Source organism: Ostrea edulis, chromosome 1 (assembly GCF_947568905.1).
Source record: "Ostrea edulis chromosome 1, xbOstEdul1.1, whole genome shotgun sequence".
Taxonomy (NCBI): domain Eukaryota; kingdom Metazoa; phylum Mollusca; class Bivalvia; order Ostreida; family Ostreidae; genus Ostrea; species Ostrea edulis.
Window position 1 is genome coordinate 32,468,255 of NC_079164.1, and position 19,644 is coordinate 32,487,898.

At 33.6% G+C, this 19,644-nt stretch overlaps 1 protein-coding gene and 2 long non-coding RNA genes across 5 annotated transcripts; 2 read left to right on the plus strand and 1 right to left on the minus strand.

Annotated features, from left to right (window-relative positions):
* Nucleotides 1-1,874: 1,874 nt before the first annotated feature.
* Nucleotides 1,875-3,915, minus strand: LOC125661276 (neuronal acetylcholine receptor subunit alpha-6-like). Its single transcript, XM_048893282.2, has one exon. The coding sequence runs from the start codon at nt 3,873-3,875 to the stop codon at nt 2,478-2,480; it is 1,398 nt and encodes a 465-aa protein (XP_048749239.1). The 5' UTR covers nt 3,876-3,915; the 3' UTR covers nt 1,875-2,477.
* Nucleotides 3,916-6,505: 2,590 nt separating this feature from the next.
* Nucleotides 6,506-14,456, plus strand: LOC125659949 (uncharacterized). Of its 3 annotated transcripts, none has more exons than XR_007364274.2 (4): nt 6,506-6,752; nt 12,141-12,282; nt 12,433-12,559; nt 13,583-14,456. It is a non-coding gene; the product is annotated as an uncharacterized LOC125659949 (long non-coding RNA). The 3 variants fall into 3 exon arrangements; XR_008796726.1 differs by having other exon boundaries at nt 12,443-12,559; nt 13,583-14,432; XR_007364276.2 differs by lacking the exon at nt 6,506-6,752 and having other exon boundaries at nt 10,866-12,282; nt 12,443-12,559.
* A 2,985-nt stretch (nt 14,457-17,441) lies between these two features.
* On the plus strand, nt 17,442-18,373 carry LOC130047984 (uncharacterized). The gene is made up of 2 exons (XR_008796808.1): nt 17,442-18,028; nt 18,221-18,373. It is a non-coding gene; the product is annotated as an uncharacterized LOC130047984 (long non-coding RNA).
* Nucleotides 18,374-19,644: the final 1,271 nt, after the last annotated feature.

The window sequence follows — 19,644 nt, forward strand, 5'->3', positions numbered from 1 at the left end:
AGTGGAAGTGAATGGTAATAATGTAAGATCGAAGTCATGTATTGAATCCGTGTATCGAAGGGCGTCATCTACCCTCACCGCAATTGTCAAATTGCATTACCATTTCTATACATTTATATTTAACATATGTTTAAATAAAAGACCCGGAATTGGTTCAATAAAATCTAACTTATCTGAACTAGATGCAAATAAACAATGTCAACTATTCATAAAAGCATATTCTGTGTAACTTAACCCCAGCATATGACTAGTTAATCCTTGTAAAATTTATCCTCTCCCCTTACAATTTGATACACAGACTGAGCACTTTATGTTCTATCTAAGCATATATTTGTCTTTCTGTACAATGAAGAAACTGTAGGATTAGAAATATTATGACCATGACCCAAAAATAAAGGTAAAACCTTTGAACAATACATTTTTGCCTCCGGTGACCTAAAACTGGTATATTATTATACATGATTACCTTTTCAGGTTTTTGTCTATACCAACATGTGCTATATTTGATATTTAAAGCAGTTATTTCAGATAAAGTACTGTCTAGATTGATCTTGAACAAGATTTTGATTCTCTGTTCCTCATATTTAGAGTAAACTTCATCACTGCAGCAAACAACAGATGAAATGAAGAAGTGGACTGACATGCTGTCACTAAGAAGAATGAGAGTGGCACAGATCACTAAATGCAACTAGAGAGAGACCAGCCCAGACATATTTTATAAGAACTGGGAGAATGTGGTACTATTTAAAGCATGTTTGAACATTAAACAGTCTATATACATTAGTGTTCACCGACCCTTCACATTTTCATTTAACGCATATATAATTCACCGAAAACTACATTTTTTCATAACATTGGTAGAAATTCTTCCTTTAATATACCGGTATTTCGGATTATTACGACATATCAGATTTTTAACCATTTTTAAATCAGCAAATTTTACAGACAATATTTGTTTATTAAATGGGTTGTGGGTCGCAATGGATAATAGATTGGACTGAATTGCTTAACAATTGACCATCTAACCATGTATTATGCATATTTCCGGTACTACAAATGACATCTGATTTCGGGGGGGGGGGGGGGGGGGGGGTCTTTATCCAGTATACAACACAATGCATTCTAAACATTCTATCAACTCGGAATCCGCCATGGTGTCCAAACATTGGCTTCGGTCACGGAAAACCCGTTTTCGCCTTTCTCTAGAAGTATCGTTTTCAAAATAAAGAGAACAACCATTTTTTCCATTAAAGTGCAAAAATCTTAATTGAGGGTGTTTCAAAAACTTTAACTGTTACTGTATGTTTTGAACCAAGGGAGATGGGACTATGATTTCCTCATAACAAGGTTTTTCATTTGGTACCAAGTATTTTGACCATAACCTTGAATTTTGATGTACTTTTAAAAAAGTTCACCCTTGGCTATATCTTTTGAATCAAGGCACGCATCCCAATCGATTTACTGCACAACCGCGAGTTGTGAACGAAAAATCGCATGATCGACATCCAGTTGTACTCTAGAACACCCCCCACCCCCCCCCACCCCCACCCACCCCCACCCTAAATATAGCTGCATCGGACTTACGATCGGATTAAACTAAAGCATAAGGTTCACACCTGAGTTTTGTGGTATATTGTCAATTTTGTCGGAGGTATATTTTTGATTTCTAAATTGAGGGAAAATTATGAGTACATCAAATAAATATACGCTCATGTCCTCTTATCAAACCATAAGTTTTTTTTTTTGTTTTTTTTTACATTTTTTTTTTGTTTTGTTTTGTTTTTTTTTTTTTTTACATTTTTGCACTTAATATACGAAAAAATGCATCATTTAAAAAATGAAAGTTTAAAAAGAACATCTTAGGAGTTTTGTCAGTTTTTAAGCTTGGACAGAAGTTACAAAATTTACCTTGAAATACAACTTTAAAAAAGTGGAGGTTATAGATCAAATTCTTTTTCCATTATTGGCCAAAATACAATTTATTTATTTTATTTTATTTTACAGAAATGCAGACAAATCATAGAGGTTTTAAAGAAAATAGTTAATCCGCATAACTTTAATTTCGTGAGAAATATGTATACGTGTATACCGTAAATGATTGATATGTTACGTGTTTGAAATTTCTTCATGAGAATTAACAAAGCACAGTTTATTTCTTAATATTGTATTATTTCACAATACTAAATAACAAATTTATGACAAAAACATGTATTCTAACAAAACTATCAGATATGTACATATGTTCAAATTAACAGCTCAGCGTTGACTGCAAAACATATAATACTATCAATGTATTGCTTTTGATAAATAAGAATTGCTTGGAAACTTCCCATGAATATATTTCGTTACATCAAATGAACGTTTTGATTACATTATCAAATTGATTTTTAGTTTTCTCATTTGATTTTTGTCTCTGCATGCAATTAATAAGAAATAATTCACAATATATATATACACAGTATATAAAGAATTAGATATTAACGATCCTCGGGGATCACTTGAATTTTCAGTCCTTCATAATTTGCTATTATATTTATAACAAAAAATGAAGTGTTTCCGAAAGTCAAGCAGAAATAGACCAACATGAACAATCTATTTAAAACGTGAGAAAAGGTTTTCCATTCCTCGGGGTTTTGAGCTATCCCATGTTCATTATGCGTTTGACTTTTAGCTTCACGAGGAAACATTGGAATGGAAGTTGAAAGTATAACATGGTTGCCGGATTTCGTCCGTTCACGTCTTTCAACACCATGTTGCTGGGAATGGCACTGGTCCATCTCTGTATACTCCGCGTTCAAAGTGTTCACGGCTTTCTCGGACTTAACACGCAATAATTTGCGGACTTTATCAAGAAAGATGAATCGAATGAGCGGAGAGATGTGGTGGTCCTCAGGCGATCTGTAATAAAGGTATAACACAATACTGGACAAAACACACGAAACGCACACAAGTGCCATACTGTTTGCAAAATATATGGCAAGACAAGGAAAATGTTCCGACGAAGAGGGCAATTTGTCTTGTACAAGCAACAGGAAGACGGTTATAGACAGCAGAACGGTTACCTGTAAAGAAATCTTTTCCCCCGAAAATGATGGAAGCACAAAACCTGTAAAGGTTAGCATATTAATCAAGAAGCAGGGAAAAATTATGGTTACCACATAGAAGATAGGTTTCCTTCTCATATGAATATAAAAGGTTATGTCGGGAAACGGGTCGGGGCAACAAGCATACAAAACACTGTGTCTGTGTGCTGCTGTTTCTACAACCTCCCATTCATTATGCGTGAGAAAATTTTGAATATCCACGTTTTTTCCCTTGACTGCCAAGTCAATAAATTTTCCTGTGTATATCCATGAAGCGAAAGTCAAAGTGCAGATTTGGTGGTCAAAGGGAAAATACGCCACATTTATTTTGCAGGAAATAGTCACGATGGCCGGAAAATTGTAGGATACAGTTCCTGTGTAGTGAATGTCGGCTCTGAAATCTTCCATATTGGGCATGTTCCCTTCATCACTGACTCCTTCGAATAGGGTTATATCTGGAGTCCAGACATTTGAGGAGGGAACTGTTAAATCGGTTTGGTTTTGATACTGAGAAGGATTCCATCCCAGCAAGCAATCCTTCCAATGTAAACGAACCCATATTTTAAAGCGCATGAACTGTTGTTTTTCTCCCACTTCCACGATATCTCTTAGTGCCAATCCAACGTGTATAATTAATTTGTCACTGGTTTCACATATCGGTATGATATTGGGATTATATTTAGATGGATCCAGTAGATAGTCGTATAAAATGGAATTCGTTAGATTCTTTTCACAGTAACACAGTCTAATGGAAAACGCAATAATGAGTAAAATCCGCCTTATTTTCTCCATTTTACACTGTCAACGTCAAATTTAATGTATATGCCGGACGTCATATATGACGGTTAATTTCAACGTCACAATACTCTAGCGTCATTATCAAGGCGTGTCAAATCTGCTTTGCAACGGTGCATTCAACAAAAATTTCGAAAACCAATTTTTGATATTTTAAAATGAATGCATACACCATGCACATCATTCCTTAAAGATATCAAAGTTATATTGATTTTCGTTCGTGTTTTGAAAACATACTTAGAAATTTTGTTAAGCGATTTCAAACTCGGGCGTTGTTCACTTTATATACATATTTTGACAACAGAAAATGCTAAACCCCAATAGCTTCTGGAACTTTACACCTGTGCTCCTACTATGGTTTCGTCCAGGGCCCACGAGAGGCAGGGGGGTTAAGATGACCCTCCAGACTTCCTGCCTCCTTTGGCACGCACATCATTTCGTTCTAGTTACGCCCCTGCATTCACATTGTCGGATACCCACGGCTGATCTCGTCTTCTACTCATCAGATGAGTAAAAGACGAGATCAGCCGTGGGTATCCGACAAGAATTGCAGGACGTTATACAAATTACAATTTATATTCTGTAACAAAAGGTATGTGTACTATATACATGAATAAATAAAAATTATCATATATGTTGTGGTGCTTCTCTTTGTTGAGAATTTAGCTTTACAGGTAATACCTTAAGGTGGATCACTACACCAAAATTTTATCTGGCTCGTTAAAGTATCTCATATGATATATAATTTCATAACAAAAATATCATATAAGATAATTTAGAGATTGTATCACTCTTTTCATGGCGAGAGATCATACTTTATAATGATATGAGATGCTTTAATGCGCCATTAAATAAAATTTTAGAGTAGCAATCCGCATTTAACAATAACTTTTTCAGAGAGATATATATATATATGAGAGAGAATTTTGATTGATTGTTTCTTGTTTAACGTCTCTCGGGAGAATTTTTCACCCATATGGAGACGTCACCAAGATCGGTGAAGGGCTTCAACTTTAGACCTTTGCTCGGTAATTACGGCCATTGACCAGTGAGGGTTGTTTAGCGTGCCACACCTACTGTGACACGGGGCATCCGTTTTTAAGGTCATATCCGAGTACCCGTGACATTCACACCTGATGCCGAGCGTTTGGCATTGGAACTGTCACTACCTATTTTAGCGACTTAGTTCTGTCACGCCGGGGATTCGAACGCTCTAACCTATAGATCAGTGCGGCGGAGAGGGAAATTTTTAGTGTATATTCAATTTAAAGTAACATTTCAAGGATAAATAGCCCTAGGAATTACATGTACAACATCGGTTGAAGTGCACACTCTTCCACCAACGTCAAATGCAACAAAATATCATTCTCTTAGAGCATTCTATCAAGTAAAACAATGGACTGGTAATGACGAAAACATGAATTTGACGGACTTTGGGTGGACCATTGAAGGGAATGCACCTGACGAACTCTTAAAAACTATTTATTGTAGATGCAAAATTAGTTTTGATACCAAACGTTGCAACTGCAGAAAACATGGACTAGAATGCTCAATAGCATGTACCGAGTGTCGAGGCACAACTTGAGTGAACGGTTTTAGCCCAAATGAAGATTCCGACGGTCCTACTAAACAGAGTACGATAGAGTACTTTAGAGTACGCTAGTAAAATTTCATAAATTAATGCAATTTAACTGCTGTTCGTAGATGTTCTTACTTTAGTTTAACCTAATAAATGTATATCTGGAATATATTGTGTTTGTTTTCATTATTTTAGGAATTATTGTAAGTTAAAGTTTACCGTTTGATTCCGATCCCAATCAAATTTAATACTTTTTCAAAACAAACTATTAATAATCGGGATCGGGATCGGGATGCCGTAAATCTTCAATACATTTAATGTTTTCTGGTCAAAATATCGCTAAAATACCAAATACTATTGACAAATATTGCACTTTTATTTTATAATCATCTTTATTTAAGTGGTATACATACAAATAAACAATTGAATTGCATTAAATATTGAAATTTTACTAGCGTACTCTAAAGTACTCTATCGTACTCTAACGTACTCTGTTTAGTAGTACCCAGATTCCGATGATTCATAATATTAAAAACAGTAAGATATAGGAATAAAGACGAAATGTAAAAGATAGCTATGAATCAAAACATTATGATAATTTTGTTAAACGTTATCTAAGAGGCTTACAAATTAGAACTTGCTTTGTAATGTTTATGAGAGTTAATTATCAATCTTAGCTGTTGGAAATCACATTTTTGTCTAATTTTCACCAAAAATGACGTTTTTGTCCCATAAAATACGTATGTATGGTACTAGAAATTAAATTATTGTTCCTTATGATGCAGTATTTAGTTTTCAAATTATTTCAAATAACTAAAATGGCCTATTTTTCAGACTAAAGCTTTGTATCTATGATTTCCATTTTTCAGCGATTTTTCTTTAAAATCCGTGATTTTTACCCCAAAAATCTATATAATGCAAATTTCAATTGATGGCGATTTTTAATATAGCATTAAGGACACTGTAAGCTATCCAAAGAACATAAAAACATTTCTGTTGCAATTAGTTCTAGGTTCAACACAATTTGGCGTAGACTGGACTAACAACCCATGGTCTCGCGCGGAAATGAGCGAAATGAAAGAGACGTATCCGGTAGTTAGTATTTATCCGGAATGCTAGTGCGCAATGGCGGCAATAAACAAACGAAGCGGATACGTTGAAGGAAAAACTTCTTTATTTCTTTCTTACCGTTGTGTAGACCAGTGAAAATAATGAACAGCGATTAATCGCATAAATCCCATGAAGAATAGAAAACTGAAAAGTAGGGCAAACATAGATCCCTGGATATATCAGAGGTAAGTAGGGCTATTCTTAATCCGAGATTCCTCTGACTCTAACCCCCGCTTTTATATTGTGACATGTGCGGGGGAGAGTCAGAGCGTATGCCGTATATTGAAAAGTGGGAATTCAGCGACACCAGCTGGTGTCGCGACTCTGCCTACCTTTCGCAACTTTATTTCGCGGTTCTAACTTCCGAGACGCGAGCAATCAGTAAAGAAATGATTCTTCTACAACTTAATCACAATTAATACGATGCTTTCGCCGTTTAAACGGCCCTATCGCCGACAAATGACGTCAGCACACAAACACACAAAATTCCAATTTAAAAACAACTTTTGACAATTTTTGGGGCACAGGGCTTGACAAAGTGCAAACCGAACATACTAGTCCAAGCGAGTGGCCGGGACAAAATATTATGGGATCAATCCTACAACGGATCGCTTCACACAGCAAAAAAAGCGGAAAAACTGGGAAAGCAGGCTCCAACAAAGCGGCTTCGAACAAGCGCACTCAATCAAACTCCAAATGAGAACAGCAGTTTTGATTACCCTTCTATATGACTTTTCATTTACAAAAGTAACGCTTAATATTCATAAGCATCATTTCCTATGGGGTGCATAGAATCACCGAAATTACTGCTAATCACCGAAATTACCAAAGAAATGACTGAAATTACCAATAAAGGGGCTGAAATTACCTCAGTATATGTTAATCTATATACCATCTAGTCACACATCAAATTTCATGGAGATTGGTAACGATTTGAAGGAATTGTTTCCATAAAACCGATTATTGTGACGTGTGCAAGTTACTTCCCTTTACTGACAGGTACTCAGTAAGTGAACTATAAATAGGGCCCAACCAGTAAGTTCCAAATGGCAATATAAAATTCAGGACAGATATTTTATTTCATTTATTTATCACACTTTATTGTATAAATCAATACCATGAATACGATATATTTAATACAAGGGAAATAACTTGTATTTACACTTCACATTAAGCGGTTTAATGACCACAACTCCTTCAAATCGTTATCAATCTTCATGAAATTTGATGTGTGACTAGATGGTATATAGATGAACACACACTAAGGTAATTTCGGCCCCTTTATTGGTAATTTTGGTCATTTCTTCGGTAATTTCGGTGATTAGCGGTAATTTCGGTGATTCTATGTACCGTTTCCTATGAATGTTGATTCTATAAAATGTATATCCCTCAATGCGAGGGGCCTTAATAATTATGATAAAAGGGTCAAAATTTATAACTGGGTAAGAGAAAATAATATTGATATTGTTTTCTTGCAAGAAACCCATTATTGTGAACAAAATGTCTTCAAATTTGATTCAAGATGGCAAGGCAAATCCTTGCATTGTTTTTCAGATTCAGCTCATAGTAGGGGCGTGTCAATTTTGATTAAGAAAACCTTTGATTGTGAAATCATTAATGTACATAGATCAATTGATGGCAGAAAAATTCTTACAAACATAAAACATAATGATAATACTTACTGTCTGGTAAATGTATATGCCCCAAACAATGAAAATGCTCGAACAGACTTCTATAAAAACTTAAAACCTGGATTATCAAAAATACTCTTGATAGGGACAATATCATTTTAGTGGGAGATTTTAACTGTGGTCTTTCTTCAGACGACAGACAAAATAGAGGCAAAAAATTTAAAGATAAAAGTTCAAAGTTTTTAATTGATATTTTAAAAGAGATAGATCTTAAAGATCTATGGAAAGAACAAAATAATGGAAAAAATGGATATACGTGGTGCGACGGGAATGGTAATGCTAAAAGCAGGATAGACTATATATTTATTTCAAAAAATTTTAATCTGGAAACCCAACAAATCTTCTTAAGAAAGGTGCCGAATTCAAATGGTAATAGGTCAACTGATCATTTAGCAATACGTTTTGACTTCTCACTGAATATTAACTCTCGAGGTCCGGGTTACTGGAAGTTAAACACATCCCTGTTACTGAACACAGATTATATTAAAGGATTTAAAGATTTATTCGCTAGTAATCAAAATGATTTAAATGCTATTCATAATGATCAAATGAAATAGGAAAAAATTAAAATATTGATAAAAAATTATTCTATATCCTTCGCAAAGCACAATAGCAATTCACGACGTAATAAAATACACAAACTAGAACAGGAACTAGAAGAAATAGAAAATACGGACTCGTGTCTCATTGATATGAACAGAAAAAGAAAACTAGAATTTGAAATAGAAAATTATTATGAAGAAAAAACAAAAGGAGCATTCATTCGATCAAAAGCGAAATGGTTAGAATCAGGGGGAAAAAATACAGCATATTTTCTCAGACTAGAAAAAAATCATCAAATTTCAAACGCGATCAATTGTCTACAACAAAATGATAAAACTTACACAAACAATGACGATATATTGAAAAACATTACACACTTTTACAAAAATCTATATGAAAGTAACAACACGGAATCCAATGAAAACAAACAATTTCTAAACGAAATGAAGACCCCGCTTTTAAGCGAAGACGAGAAAAAAATGTGCGACTCATTCCCGTCTTTAGAGGAATGCTCGGAAGCTGTTAAAATAATGAAAAACAATAAATCACCAGGATCCGACGGTATTCCCGTGGAGTTTTATAAGATTTTCTGGAACGATATTAAGCTTTTTTTCTATAATGCATTAAAAATGGCCCATGAGACGGGCATGATGTTTTTTACTCAAAGAATGTCCATTCTATCGCTTATACATAAAAAGGGAGTCAAATATAAAAAATTACCGACCAATTAGCTTGACTAATACAGATTACAAGATTATCGCCTTTGTTTTAGGAAAACGATTACAAAACTTATTAAGTAATTTAATCAGTCACGATCAAACCGCTTATATAAAGGGGAGATATATCGGAACAAACGCTAGAACAATCTTAGACATTTTTGAGTATTGTGAAGCCAATAATCAAGAAGGAATACTGATATTCTTAGATTTTCAAAAAGCTTTCGATTCAGTAGAATGGAATTTCATATTTGACGTACTAAAAAAGTTTAACTTTGGAAATGAATTTATCAAATGGATAAAACTTTTATATAAGAATCCTTTATTTCGAATAAAAAATAATGGTTGGATTTCGGAATCCTGCGAGATGCAAAGAGGAATTCGACAGGGGTGTCCAATATCAGCTCTTCTATTCCTATTTGTTGTTGAAATTCTATCTTTAAAAATAAAATCTCGTGATGATATAAAAGGATTTTAAAAAACCCACATGGAAAATGAAATAAAAATCTTGCAACACGCGGATGACGCAACGTTACCTGTAGCTGATTCAGAGTCTTTAAAAAAGTGTATAGAGTTAATAAGTGCTTTCTGCACTAAGTCTGGTATGAAACTAAATATTGAAAAAACTATTGGAATTTTACTTGGACCATTAAAACATCGATATCAATATTTAGAAAATATTGAAATGACCAATAAAGAAGTAAAGTGTTTAGGGATATATTTAGGACACGATCCTGCTAAATGTTATAAACTTAACTGGGATGAAAAGATTGAAAAACTTACCAAGACACTAAATACATGGAAATCTAGAAAACTAACTCTTTTTGGAAAATGCACAGTAATAAATACATTAGCACTGTCTAAACTATTATACAGTGCAAGTATTCTTGAAGATCCAAATGAAAATACTATAAAACAAATTAACAAAGCTATCTTCAATTTCCTTTGGAATAAAAGAGAAAGAATAAAAAGAAAAACCCTTATTGGACAAATAGAAGATTGGGGATAGGAGTAGTAGATATCGAAAGCAAATTTCAAGCCTTAAAAGTCATGTGGATCAAACGTCTATTTAATTCAAAAGCATCACAAAACGACTTGTTTTATTCTTTCCTAAGAAAATATAACATTAACCCAAGTTATATCCTAAGTCTAAGCACAAAGAATAAACAAGAAATTAAGACACTGTTGACAAATATTCCTACATTTTATTGCGAAGTGATCAGATATTTTAATAAATGCAAAGCTTTACAGAATATCACACTTACTTCGACCGATGAAATTTTGTCTCAACCAATTTGGTTAAATACACTCTTTACGTACAAAAATGACACACTATGTTTCAAAAATTGGATTCAAAGTAAAACATGTAAAGGACCTTTTTGATGAAAACGGAAAATTTAAAGAACTAGAACATTTCAGTCATATCTTAAAAGTGAAAGCCAACTGGCTATGTGAATACACAATTCTGAAAATAATTTTCAGAAAAATTGAAACACAATTTGCTTGCCAAAAATCCATATATATTAACATCAAGGATGTAGTAAAAGTACATTTAAGAAATAACACAACTGTATTAATCAAGGAATTAAATAGTCAAGTAATTTATAATATAATTATATCCATGACATTTGTTTTGCCAATATATGGAAACAAATGGTCTAGAGAATTAAACTAGTTTTAAGGAATTTAGAAATTCAATTTATATATCTAGAGTAAGAAATATCTTAAACAAATCAGTAGCAGAATTCAATTACAAATTATTACATAACTTGACACACTGTAATTTATCACTGAGCAAATGGCAAAAGGAACAATCTAGTTTTTGCCAATTATGTAATGTTATAGAAAATTCAAAGCACTTACTCTTTGAGTGCAAAAATGTACAATTTATTTGGAACACTGTTGGAAAATACTTCAATTTCAAGATTACATGGAAATTAATTGTTCTAGGTTTTTATCTACAAGAAAACAACACAACAAACAGCTACAACAATGTGATATCTTTTATTGCTATGAAAATACATAAATTTAAAATGAAATGTAGATTTGATAATTGTGAAGAAAGTGTTCATGGTCTCATGGTGTATATTAAGAAACAGTTATTTTATGAATTCTATGCATGTGAAAAAATCAAAGCAAATTATTTTTATAAAATACTAAAGGATATTGCTGAAAAGATATAATGTATATACAATGTATATATATTTTGCCTGTATGCATTATAATAAGTTGATATACTTGAAGGGAACAGTCCTTCAAGATAAACAGGTCGGGGGCACAAACTTGGACTCTGAATTATGTGACCCCTGACTACATGTATAATATAATATTGTACAATTTTATTATTATTATCTTTTTATTTCTGAAATTGTATGTATATGAATTATATGAACTAAATGCCTTTCTAATCCAAGGGGCCCCTGGCACCCTAGGTGAGGAATACTTAGGGGATATCTTCAGATATTTTACCCCAAAACTAGTACATGTACTTACTTAATAAAATCAATGTCAACTGTATTAAAAAAAAAAAAAAAAAATGGAAAAATTATATGAAAATAATAGTCTCCAGTAATACCTACATTTTAACTCATATGAGAAATCTTATAACAGTTTCAATATTTAGACAGATCATGAGATGGAAACCAATGTAATTGAGATGAAAAGGGAGTACAACTCAAAATATCAAGGAAAAACAAGAAAGGCCATTGTGAATCAGCAGATGATGTCCTATACAACCATCCTTCCATGACACATGCAATGGGAAGGTAACAGCTAAGTATATACATATAAATGATATTAAAATCCCATGTGCTCGTTCCATATAATGTCCCTTGAATATTACAAGCATTTACTTATACCAAATACATGTAGTTCAAAATTAAGTCAGAAATTCTAAACATTTTTTTTAATTAAAGTTTATTTCAGGAAACAATGCCTGTCTGAAACTCCAAAATGACATTTCCAGAAAGCTGAAGAATGGATAAAAATGTATCTACCATCTTACAACCCAGATTTCATTCCACTGAAAAGAAAAGGGACAGGGTAAGAAGTTATTATTAATAAAAGATATATATATGCTGAAACATCTTAAAAGATATATTGTTAGCTCACCTGAGCTGAAAGCTCAAGTAAGCTATTTTAATCACTTTGTATCTGCCATCTGTCTGTAAACTTTTCACATTTTCATCTTCTCCAGAACCACTGGGCCAAATTCAATCAAACTTGGCATAGATCATCCATGGGTTAAGGGGATTCAAGTTTGTTGAAATGAAAGACTATGCCCCCTTCAAAGGGGCGATAATCACAAAAATGTAAAAATAGGGGGGGGGGGGGCATTTAAAAATCTCCGCAAGAACCACTGGGCCAGAAAAGTTCAAATTTACATGACAGCTCTCTGACATAGTGCAGATTCAATTTTGTTAAAATCATGGCCCCGAGGGTAGGGTGGGCCACAATAGGGGATAAAGGTTTTACATACAAGTATATAGGAAAAATCTTTTTTAAAGATATCTCTTGAACTATTTAAGCTAGGGCTTTTATATTTTGTATATACATTTTTTACGAAAAGTTCTTTCATGTGATGCAACGGTGTTCGATCTTGTGACTTTGACCTGGAAGTTTGACCTACTTTTGATAAAAATCTTACATATTTATTATATTCAATATCTCAACTATTTAAGACAGAGCTTTCATATTTTGTATATAGATTTCTTATGGCAAGATCTTTTGTATCATGCATGTACCATGATCAATTACCTTGTGACCTTGGTCTTATCCAGAACAGCAAGATCTTGTCGATCATATTGGTGTTGAGGCATTTCTGTGTAATGTGAATTCATTTTCAGTAATGTTGTGATCCTTTGGGGCTCATGTAGGCTGGGGCCACAATATGGGATCAACATTTTTCATAGGAATAAAGACTAAATCTTTTTAAAATCACAACAGCTGTACAATGGCAGGGCCAAGGTGACTCCGTTGAGCGATGTGGCTCTTTGGCCTCTTGTACTGTTTAAGACGCATGTATTTAAAATTTATCATAGGGTATATTTGCATTTATTTTTTCAGAAATTTTGCATGTCCATGTCTTGGAAGGTGAATAGGTGAAAAGTCAATAGATGCTTACCATATCAGATGCTTGCAGAGGATACTGGGGATAAAGTAGCAGAAAATTATGGAAAACAGGGAAGTGGCAGCCAGGACTATGGAGGGGAGGTGACAATGACAGTGAGATGGCGTTAGGTTGGACACCAGAAGGGAAGAAGGCATTTAAGAGACCGAAAACAACCTGGAGAGGAACAGTTGGAGCAGAAAGAAAGATTGCAGAATGGAGAAACTTGAATGAGATCAAGATGATAGCAATAGAACAGAGCGGATTGGAGAGAGTCTTGGTCCTATGTGTTTTGGCATGGAGAGAACTAAGTAATGTCTAGATTGTTGGAGATCGGATGACCAGGAATATGAATGGATGTGCTGGAAACTGTACTAAGACCCTTATGTATTTGGATTGATTTACATACCATCATGAGTTTGCTATGAAAAACTTGAAAAAATCCTCAACTCATATTGTAGCTGACATTATACATTTGTACTTATTTAAAATATTTCAAATGAACATATTTTTAGACATACAATATCTAAACTTTGGAGTCCAAGTACATCTCCACATTGGATAATAGGTTATGATATATGTGTGTGAAATCTTTTCCTATGGTATGCACATGTTAACACATTAGTTTAAATGATGATGTATATCTTATGACTATGGAAGAGAATGTGTTCAGAACAGAATATGTGTTTAGAAGAGTTGTTGCCCTTGAATGTAATTCATTATTTACATGGGGTTGAAAAATAATCCAGCACACAGTAGTACTAAATGCATTATGTTAAAATACATTTATGAATGGTATAAGTGATACTGTCAGTTATTGATTAATACACTTTGTGAAATCATATTATTGTTATGTTTAATAAATTTCAAGGCTGCACCTTTGTACATTTTACAATATAATATTCTGCACTTTGGTATCAAATTCTCTAAACCTAATTTAAGAGTTACATATTCATTAACAGCAAGTTAATTATGATATGCTATGTAGTTTGTCAAAGGGGCATTAGCTGTGAAAGTGATGGCAACCTTTTTATTCAAAATCTCTCAATAAGAATATATATTAATGCCTAATAATAATATTTATTTTGTACAAAAACATGAGAAACCCAATAAAACGACAATAGATTGTCACTTTTAGTATACTATAGAAATACATAAGGACAAATTATTGTCTTGCAAGACAATAATCATTTAATTACCAAAATTCATGTGATATTCATACACATTCATGTGCCTGTTTTGGGGTTAAAAGGTGTTTGAAATAATTAAATACTGGTGTTATCACTGAAATATACATGTATGATATGGAGCAAATTTCATTTAATTCATTTTTTGGTATCAAAATGACAGCTAATGCCCCTTTAAGAATAACTATTTTCAATGCACATCATAATAACCTTGTTAAGCTTGAAAGAATATTGGCTATAAGGAATCTTGATCATAAATATTAAAAATATTTTTAATTTCTCTCAAGGAGTTCCTTATAAACAAGCATAAAATCATGATTATAGTACATTGACTCTTGTGTGTTTCAATCTGTTAGACTTTCCCATTTTATTGCATTTCTTGGAAGTTGTGTTAAAAGAATTGGTGGTCTTGAAAAAAGGTTGTTGTAGTGAACAGCAAAGGTCAACTGCTATTCAACAGTCTGTATACCTAGGCACCAAGGTCAAGGATAGAGGTCATGTGGTTCTGCATTTAACAGGGCCAGTTAAGGGGCTAAAAGAATATAGTGTTAATGACAATTATTTCCATGAATAATGAGAGACATCTCCTATCTCTTATAGTGTTCTTCTTTAAAGATTTTGTGGGAGATGAGAAATACTTTATTTGATGCACAGACACCAAATTAAAAGTGGAGCTTGTTGATCCTAAGTGACATCCCTGCCATTATCTTCAATGCAGTCTTTCATGTGTCTTATAAAAGTTTGCAAACACTAGTGCTTGCATAATGCACATACACACGAAATGTGGATAGTGTACATTTATGTGTACAGATGTTGTGTAAACACCACCACCCCTCCACTGTCTACAAAATATATACCTGTAGAACCAGTAATATCACCAGAATATGTTATTTCCCCACCGATCACCTTCATAAGTCATTATGAAGTCAGTTCTACATTCTATGAGCTCTGGTGAGATATTGATACATACCGTACCACCGGATCTAAAAGAAATCCGTTTTACCACCGTCCCATTCCAATTTGATATCCTTTACTCTCATGCGCTTTAAATCAGAGACGGGATACTTTTTAAAGTTGAATTTTCCATTATAGTCACATGCATAGTAAATTATCACCCCTTGCGAATTATGATATATTGGCTGACACCCCCCCCCCCCTCCCTTTACATTGCATGGTAGGATGAATCCGCCCCCTTCTTTACATGTATGGTGTTGAAGTTTGGAATAGAGAACATCTGTTATGGATTTTTTGGACCCTTTTTTTTAATTTTCGTTTGATAGTCAATAATTTTAGACGATCGCGAGTTATCCTCTGCTACCCCCCCCCCCCCCCCCCTTCAGAAAAAAAAAACCCACGCTATGTGTCTGTCTGATGCTCTTAAGATTCTTATGTGCAACAAAAATGGAAGTTCAGTAAAATTTCTGGCAACTTTCTTGCATATTGTATTGAGAAAAAAAAAATTGATTTATAGTCAATGTTAGCCCTAAAATAATATATATGTCTCTGATATAAAGCCTACCAAAATACCGTGTAATTTCATTCCAAATGTACCTAGCCAAATTTGTCATGTAATTGGATATGTAAGGTATTTTATATCTATTAGAAAATATTTTATTAAGATTAATTTTTCGAATTTGAATATGGCGTATTATACGCCAACAATTATTCCGGAAATATATTATCTATTGGTGACGTTTCACCCAAGTAAGTATAAGTCTCAATATACCTGGCGAATTGCCAATACGAAGCTAAAGTGACCAGGGAGTTTATTGTGTTTAAATATGATGTTTATGCTTTAAATATGAAATTTCTCCTCAGCCATAAATTTTCTATGAAAGTTTTTTGCAATGCTAATGATGGATGTGTGTGTGTGTGTGTGTGTGTGTGTGTGTGTGTGTGTGTGTGTGTCTGTCTGTCTGTCTGTGTCTGTCTGTCAGTGTGTGCATGTCTGTCTGTGTGCGTGTGTGCATGCATGTGTACGTGTCTGTGTGTCTGTCTGTGTGTGTTTGTCCGTGTGTGTGTGTGTTTGTCTGTGTGTGTTTGTCTGTCTGTATATGTGTGTGTTTGTCTATATATGTTTGTCTGTGTGTTCCCGTTCTATGTGTGTGTGTCTGTCTGTGTGTGTTTGTCTATGTGTGTATCTGTCTGTGTGTCTGTCAGGTAGTCATAGAGAAACAGATAAAGCTTCAGAATATAAATTTCAATTTTATTGAATTAACTGTATATTGCATAAGGTGTGATACATGTGATACACTGTACATCTAGTGGAGTACACCGACTTTTCAGAAACTTTTTGATATGGCATCCTGGCATGAAACCGCTTCTGTTTGTCTATTTGAATTACAACAGTGGATCTACATAGGCTAGCTTAACTATGACATCATAATATAGCACATAACGTGATGTCATAATAGAGTAATGATATCAGCTTTTTTTCCCCCTAGAGTTATCTTCCTTGACAAATATTCTTCTTCATACGAAGGTCTCTTATTTTGACTTACATTTATTAAATAAAAGCATGGTATCAGGGTCATTTATTAAAGATGTGACGGTTTAGACGAACCAATTTTTAGGGCAAATTTCTCCTTGAAATAAGTTTTTTTGAACTTGAAAGAACAAAAAACAGACTCTCCAGGATTGCTCAAGTTAACATCCTTACTGGCCATTTCAGGGTTTTTTTTCTACAATTCTTTATATTTCACATCAAATTTCCTTAAAATACAATTCTAGTCTTTATTTGAAATCAAAATCACATGTATTTCACTCAGTTCTGGGTCTTTTATTCTATTTTCAACTTTACCAAGGGGAAGAACTCTGCTGGAAACAGTGATGTGAAGAGGGCAGTTTTTGTTCACTCATTTCAAGATATAATTAACAATAACTCCCCATGTATGATACATCATTTTATTCGGAAAAACTTAAATTTTTAAACAGTATAGGTATTTCATGATGTCGTAGAATTTCCGCAGTCTTTAAAGTCTCAATATACCTGGCGAATTGCCAATACGAAGCTAAAGTGACCAGGTTAAAATGTAAATATGTTAAAAGAGTATTTTATAGAATTTAAATAATTTCATTGTTATTAATACCTGTATTAATATAGTGAGGTGACCATTCTACATTGATCCAGTGCCTTTTTATGGGATTCGAAATTGTGACTGTGAGATGTATGAGAGTTTGACTTCTAGGCGGGCAATTCTACTTTCACTTTAAACGGTGCTGCATCTTTGATGTAAAATATCTCGAAAAGGAATCAAGGACTCTCTTGCAAATTTGGCCTTGTTGGAAAGGTTAGGAATTTTGCTGAAAGTTGATTCTGTCATTATACTGGGAATTTTTTTTTTTTTGAATTAGGAGGGGTTGAAAATGGGTATATTTTCCTCATTTTTGTTGCTTTTTTACTTCCAGGATGGCAGGTGCCTGGGTGTATCTCGACCCATTTCCAGGCTAGCATCAGATGTCATGATGGACCTTTAAAATCTTTCACATGTGTACTTTCAAGAACCATATACATTATTTTTGAAAATTGGTTGCCATGGTAATAAAATCTGAAAATTGAAACATGGGCTTCTGAAGGCGAATTTTCCTCCATTTCCTGGTAGTTTGTGACCATAATCTCGGTAGCACATTCGTTTTATAAGTAATCAAAGACAATAACTACATTTGAGCAATGCAGTTCCTCTTACTATTGCTCAATTTCAACATTGCTTCTCTGGCTGCCCATGCATTTCTCATCTTCGTCCTAAAAGCGAGTGATATATAGTATGACTGAGACACTATCAAAGAGAAAATTAGTCATTCTTTCATAACACCAAGAATTATAAATTGGTTGATCTATTACTTTACTGTCAGTGGCAATTAAATATGCAGTAGGGACAATTGGGGTAAGTGGACACATTAAGGGTTTAATTAGATTATCTGGGCTTCTGATTTAGAAAGAGGGCCTCCGTGGCCGAGTGGTCAGATTATCGCGCTCAAAATAAGAGAGAGAGCATTGTGCTCAAAATCACATGGCCTCTCACCTCTGGTCGGCGCGGATTCGAATCCCGCTAGCGCCGGTACACTGTAAGTGCGAAAATTTCCCAGTTTACTTGCGAAAGGACGGTGGTCTCTTCCCAGGTACATTGTATCTGGGTTCTCTCTTCCACCAATAAAAACTGGGCGCCACCACATAACTGAAAAATTGTTGAGTTTGGCGGAAAACAGCAAACAATAAAAAACAAGCTAATAAAGAATAATGTTTTTCGTAGTTATACAAATTTGTAATTAATTTGTAGGTCACTCTTATCCCTTTGTAATATAAAACAATTTTCATCTTACTGGTTCACGATTTTTGATAAAAATATTTTTCATTTTCGATGTTAAACATTGAAAATATAACTCATTTAAAGTTGACAGCCAAACTTTTGACCTTCTGAATGCAAGAATAAAAGCAATATTTTAGTCTTAAATCTGTGTTATGTAAACAAAAACTGGAGTCATTTTATGTATACAAACAAACAAGTGAACTATTTTTGTAATATAAAGCATCTTAATTTTGCAGTCACAAATTTTAACTTTTAGATGACATATTTTACCTAAAAATGCTTGAAATGTGAAAGATATGATAAACTTAGTTCGATATCCATTTCTTTTGAAAATTTCGTAAACAATAATATACCGCAATCTTTGTTTACAAAACAAATAATAAACTCTAAATGAGCTTCTGTGATAATGTATAACCATAATTTTTATGTGAAATCTTTTAAACACATTAGACAGTAGATTTTGATCATTAAAAGTGAAAAAGAAAATTTTGGGGAAAATCGTGAATCAGTCCCTTTAACTGTTTA

Coding starts and splice junctions, on each gene's coding strand:
- LOC125661276 (XM_048893282.2), bottom strand. CDS start 3,875: ATGGAGAAAATAAGGCGGATTTTACTCATTATTGCGTTTTCCATTAGA.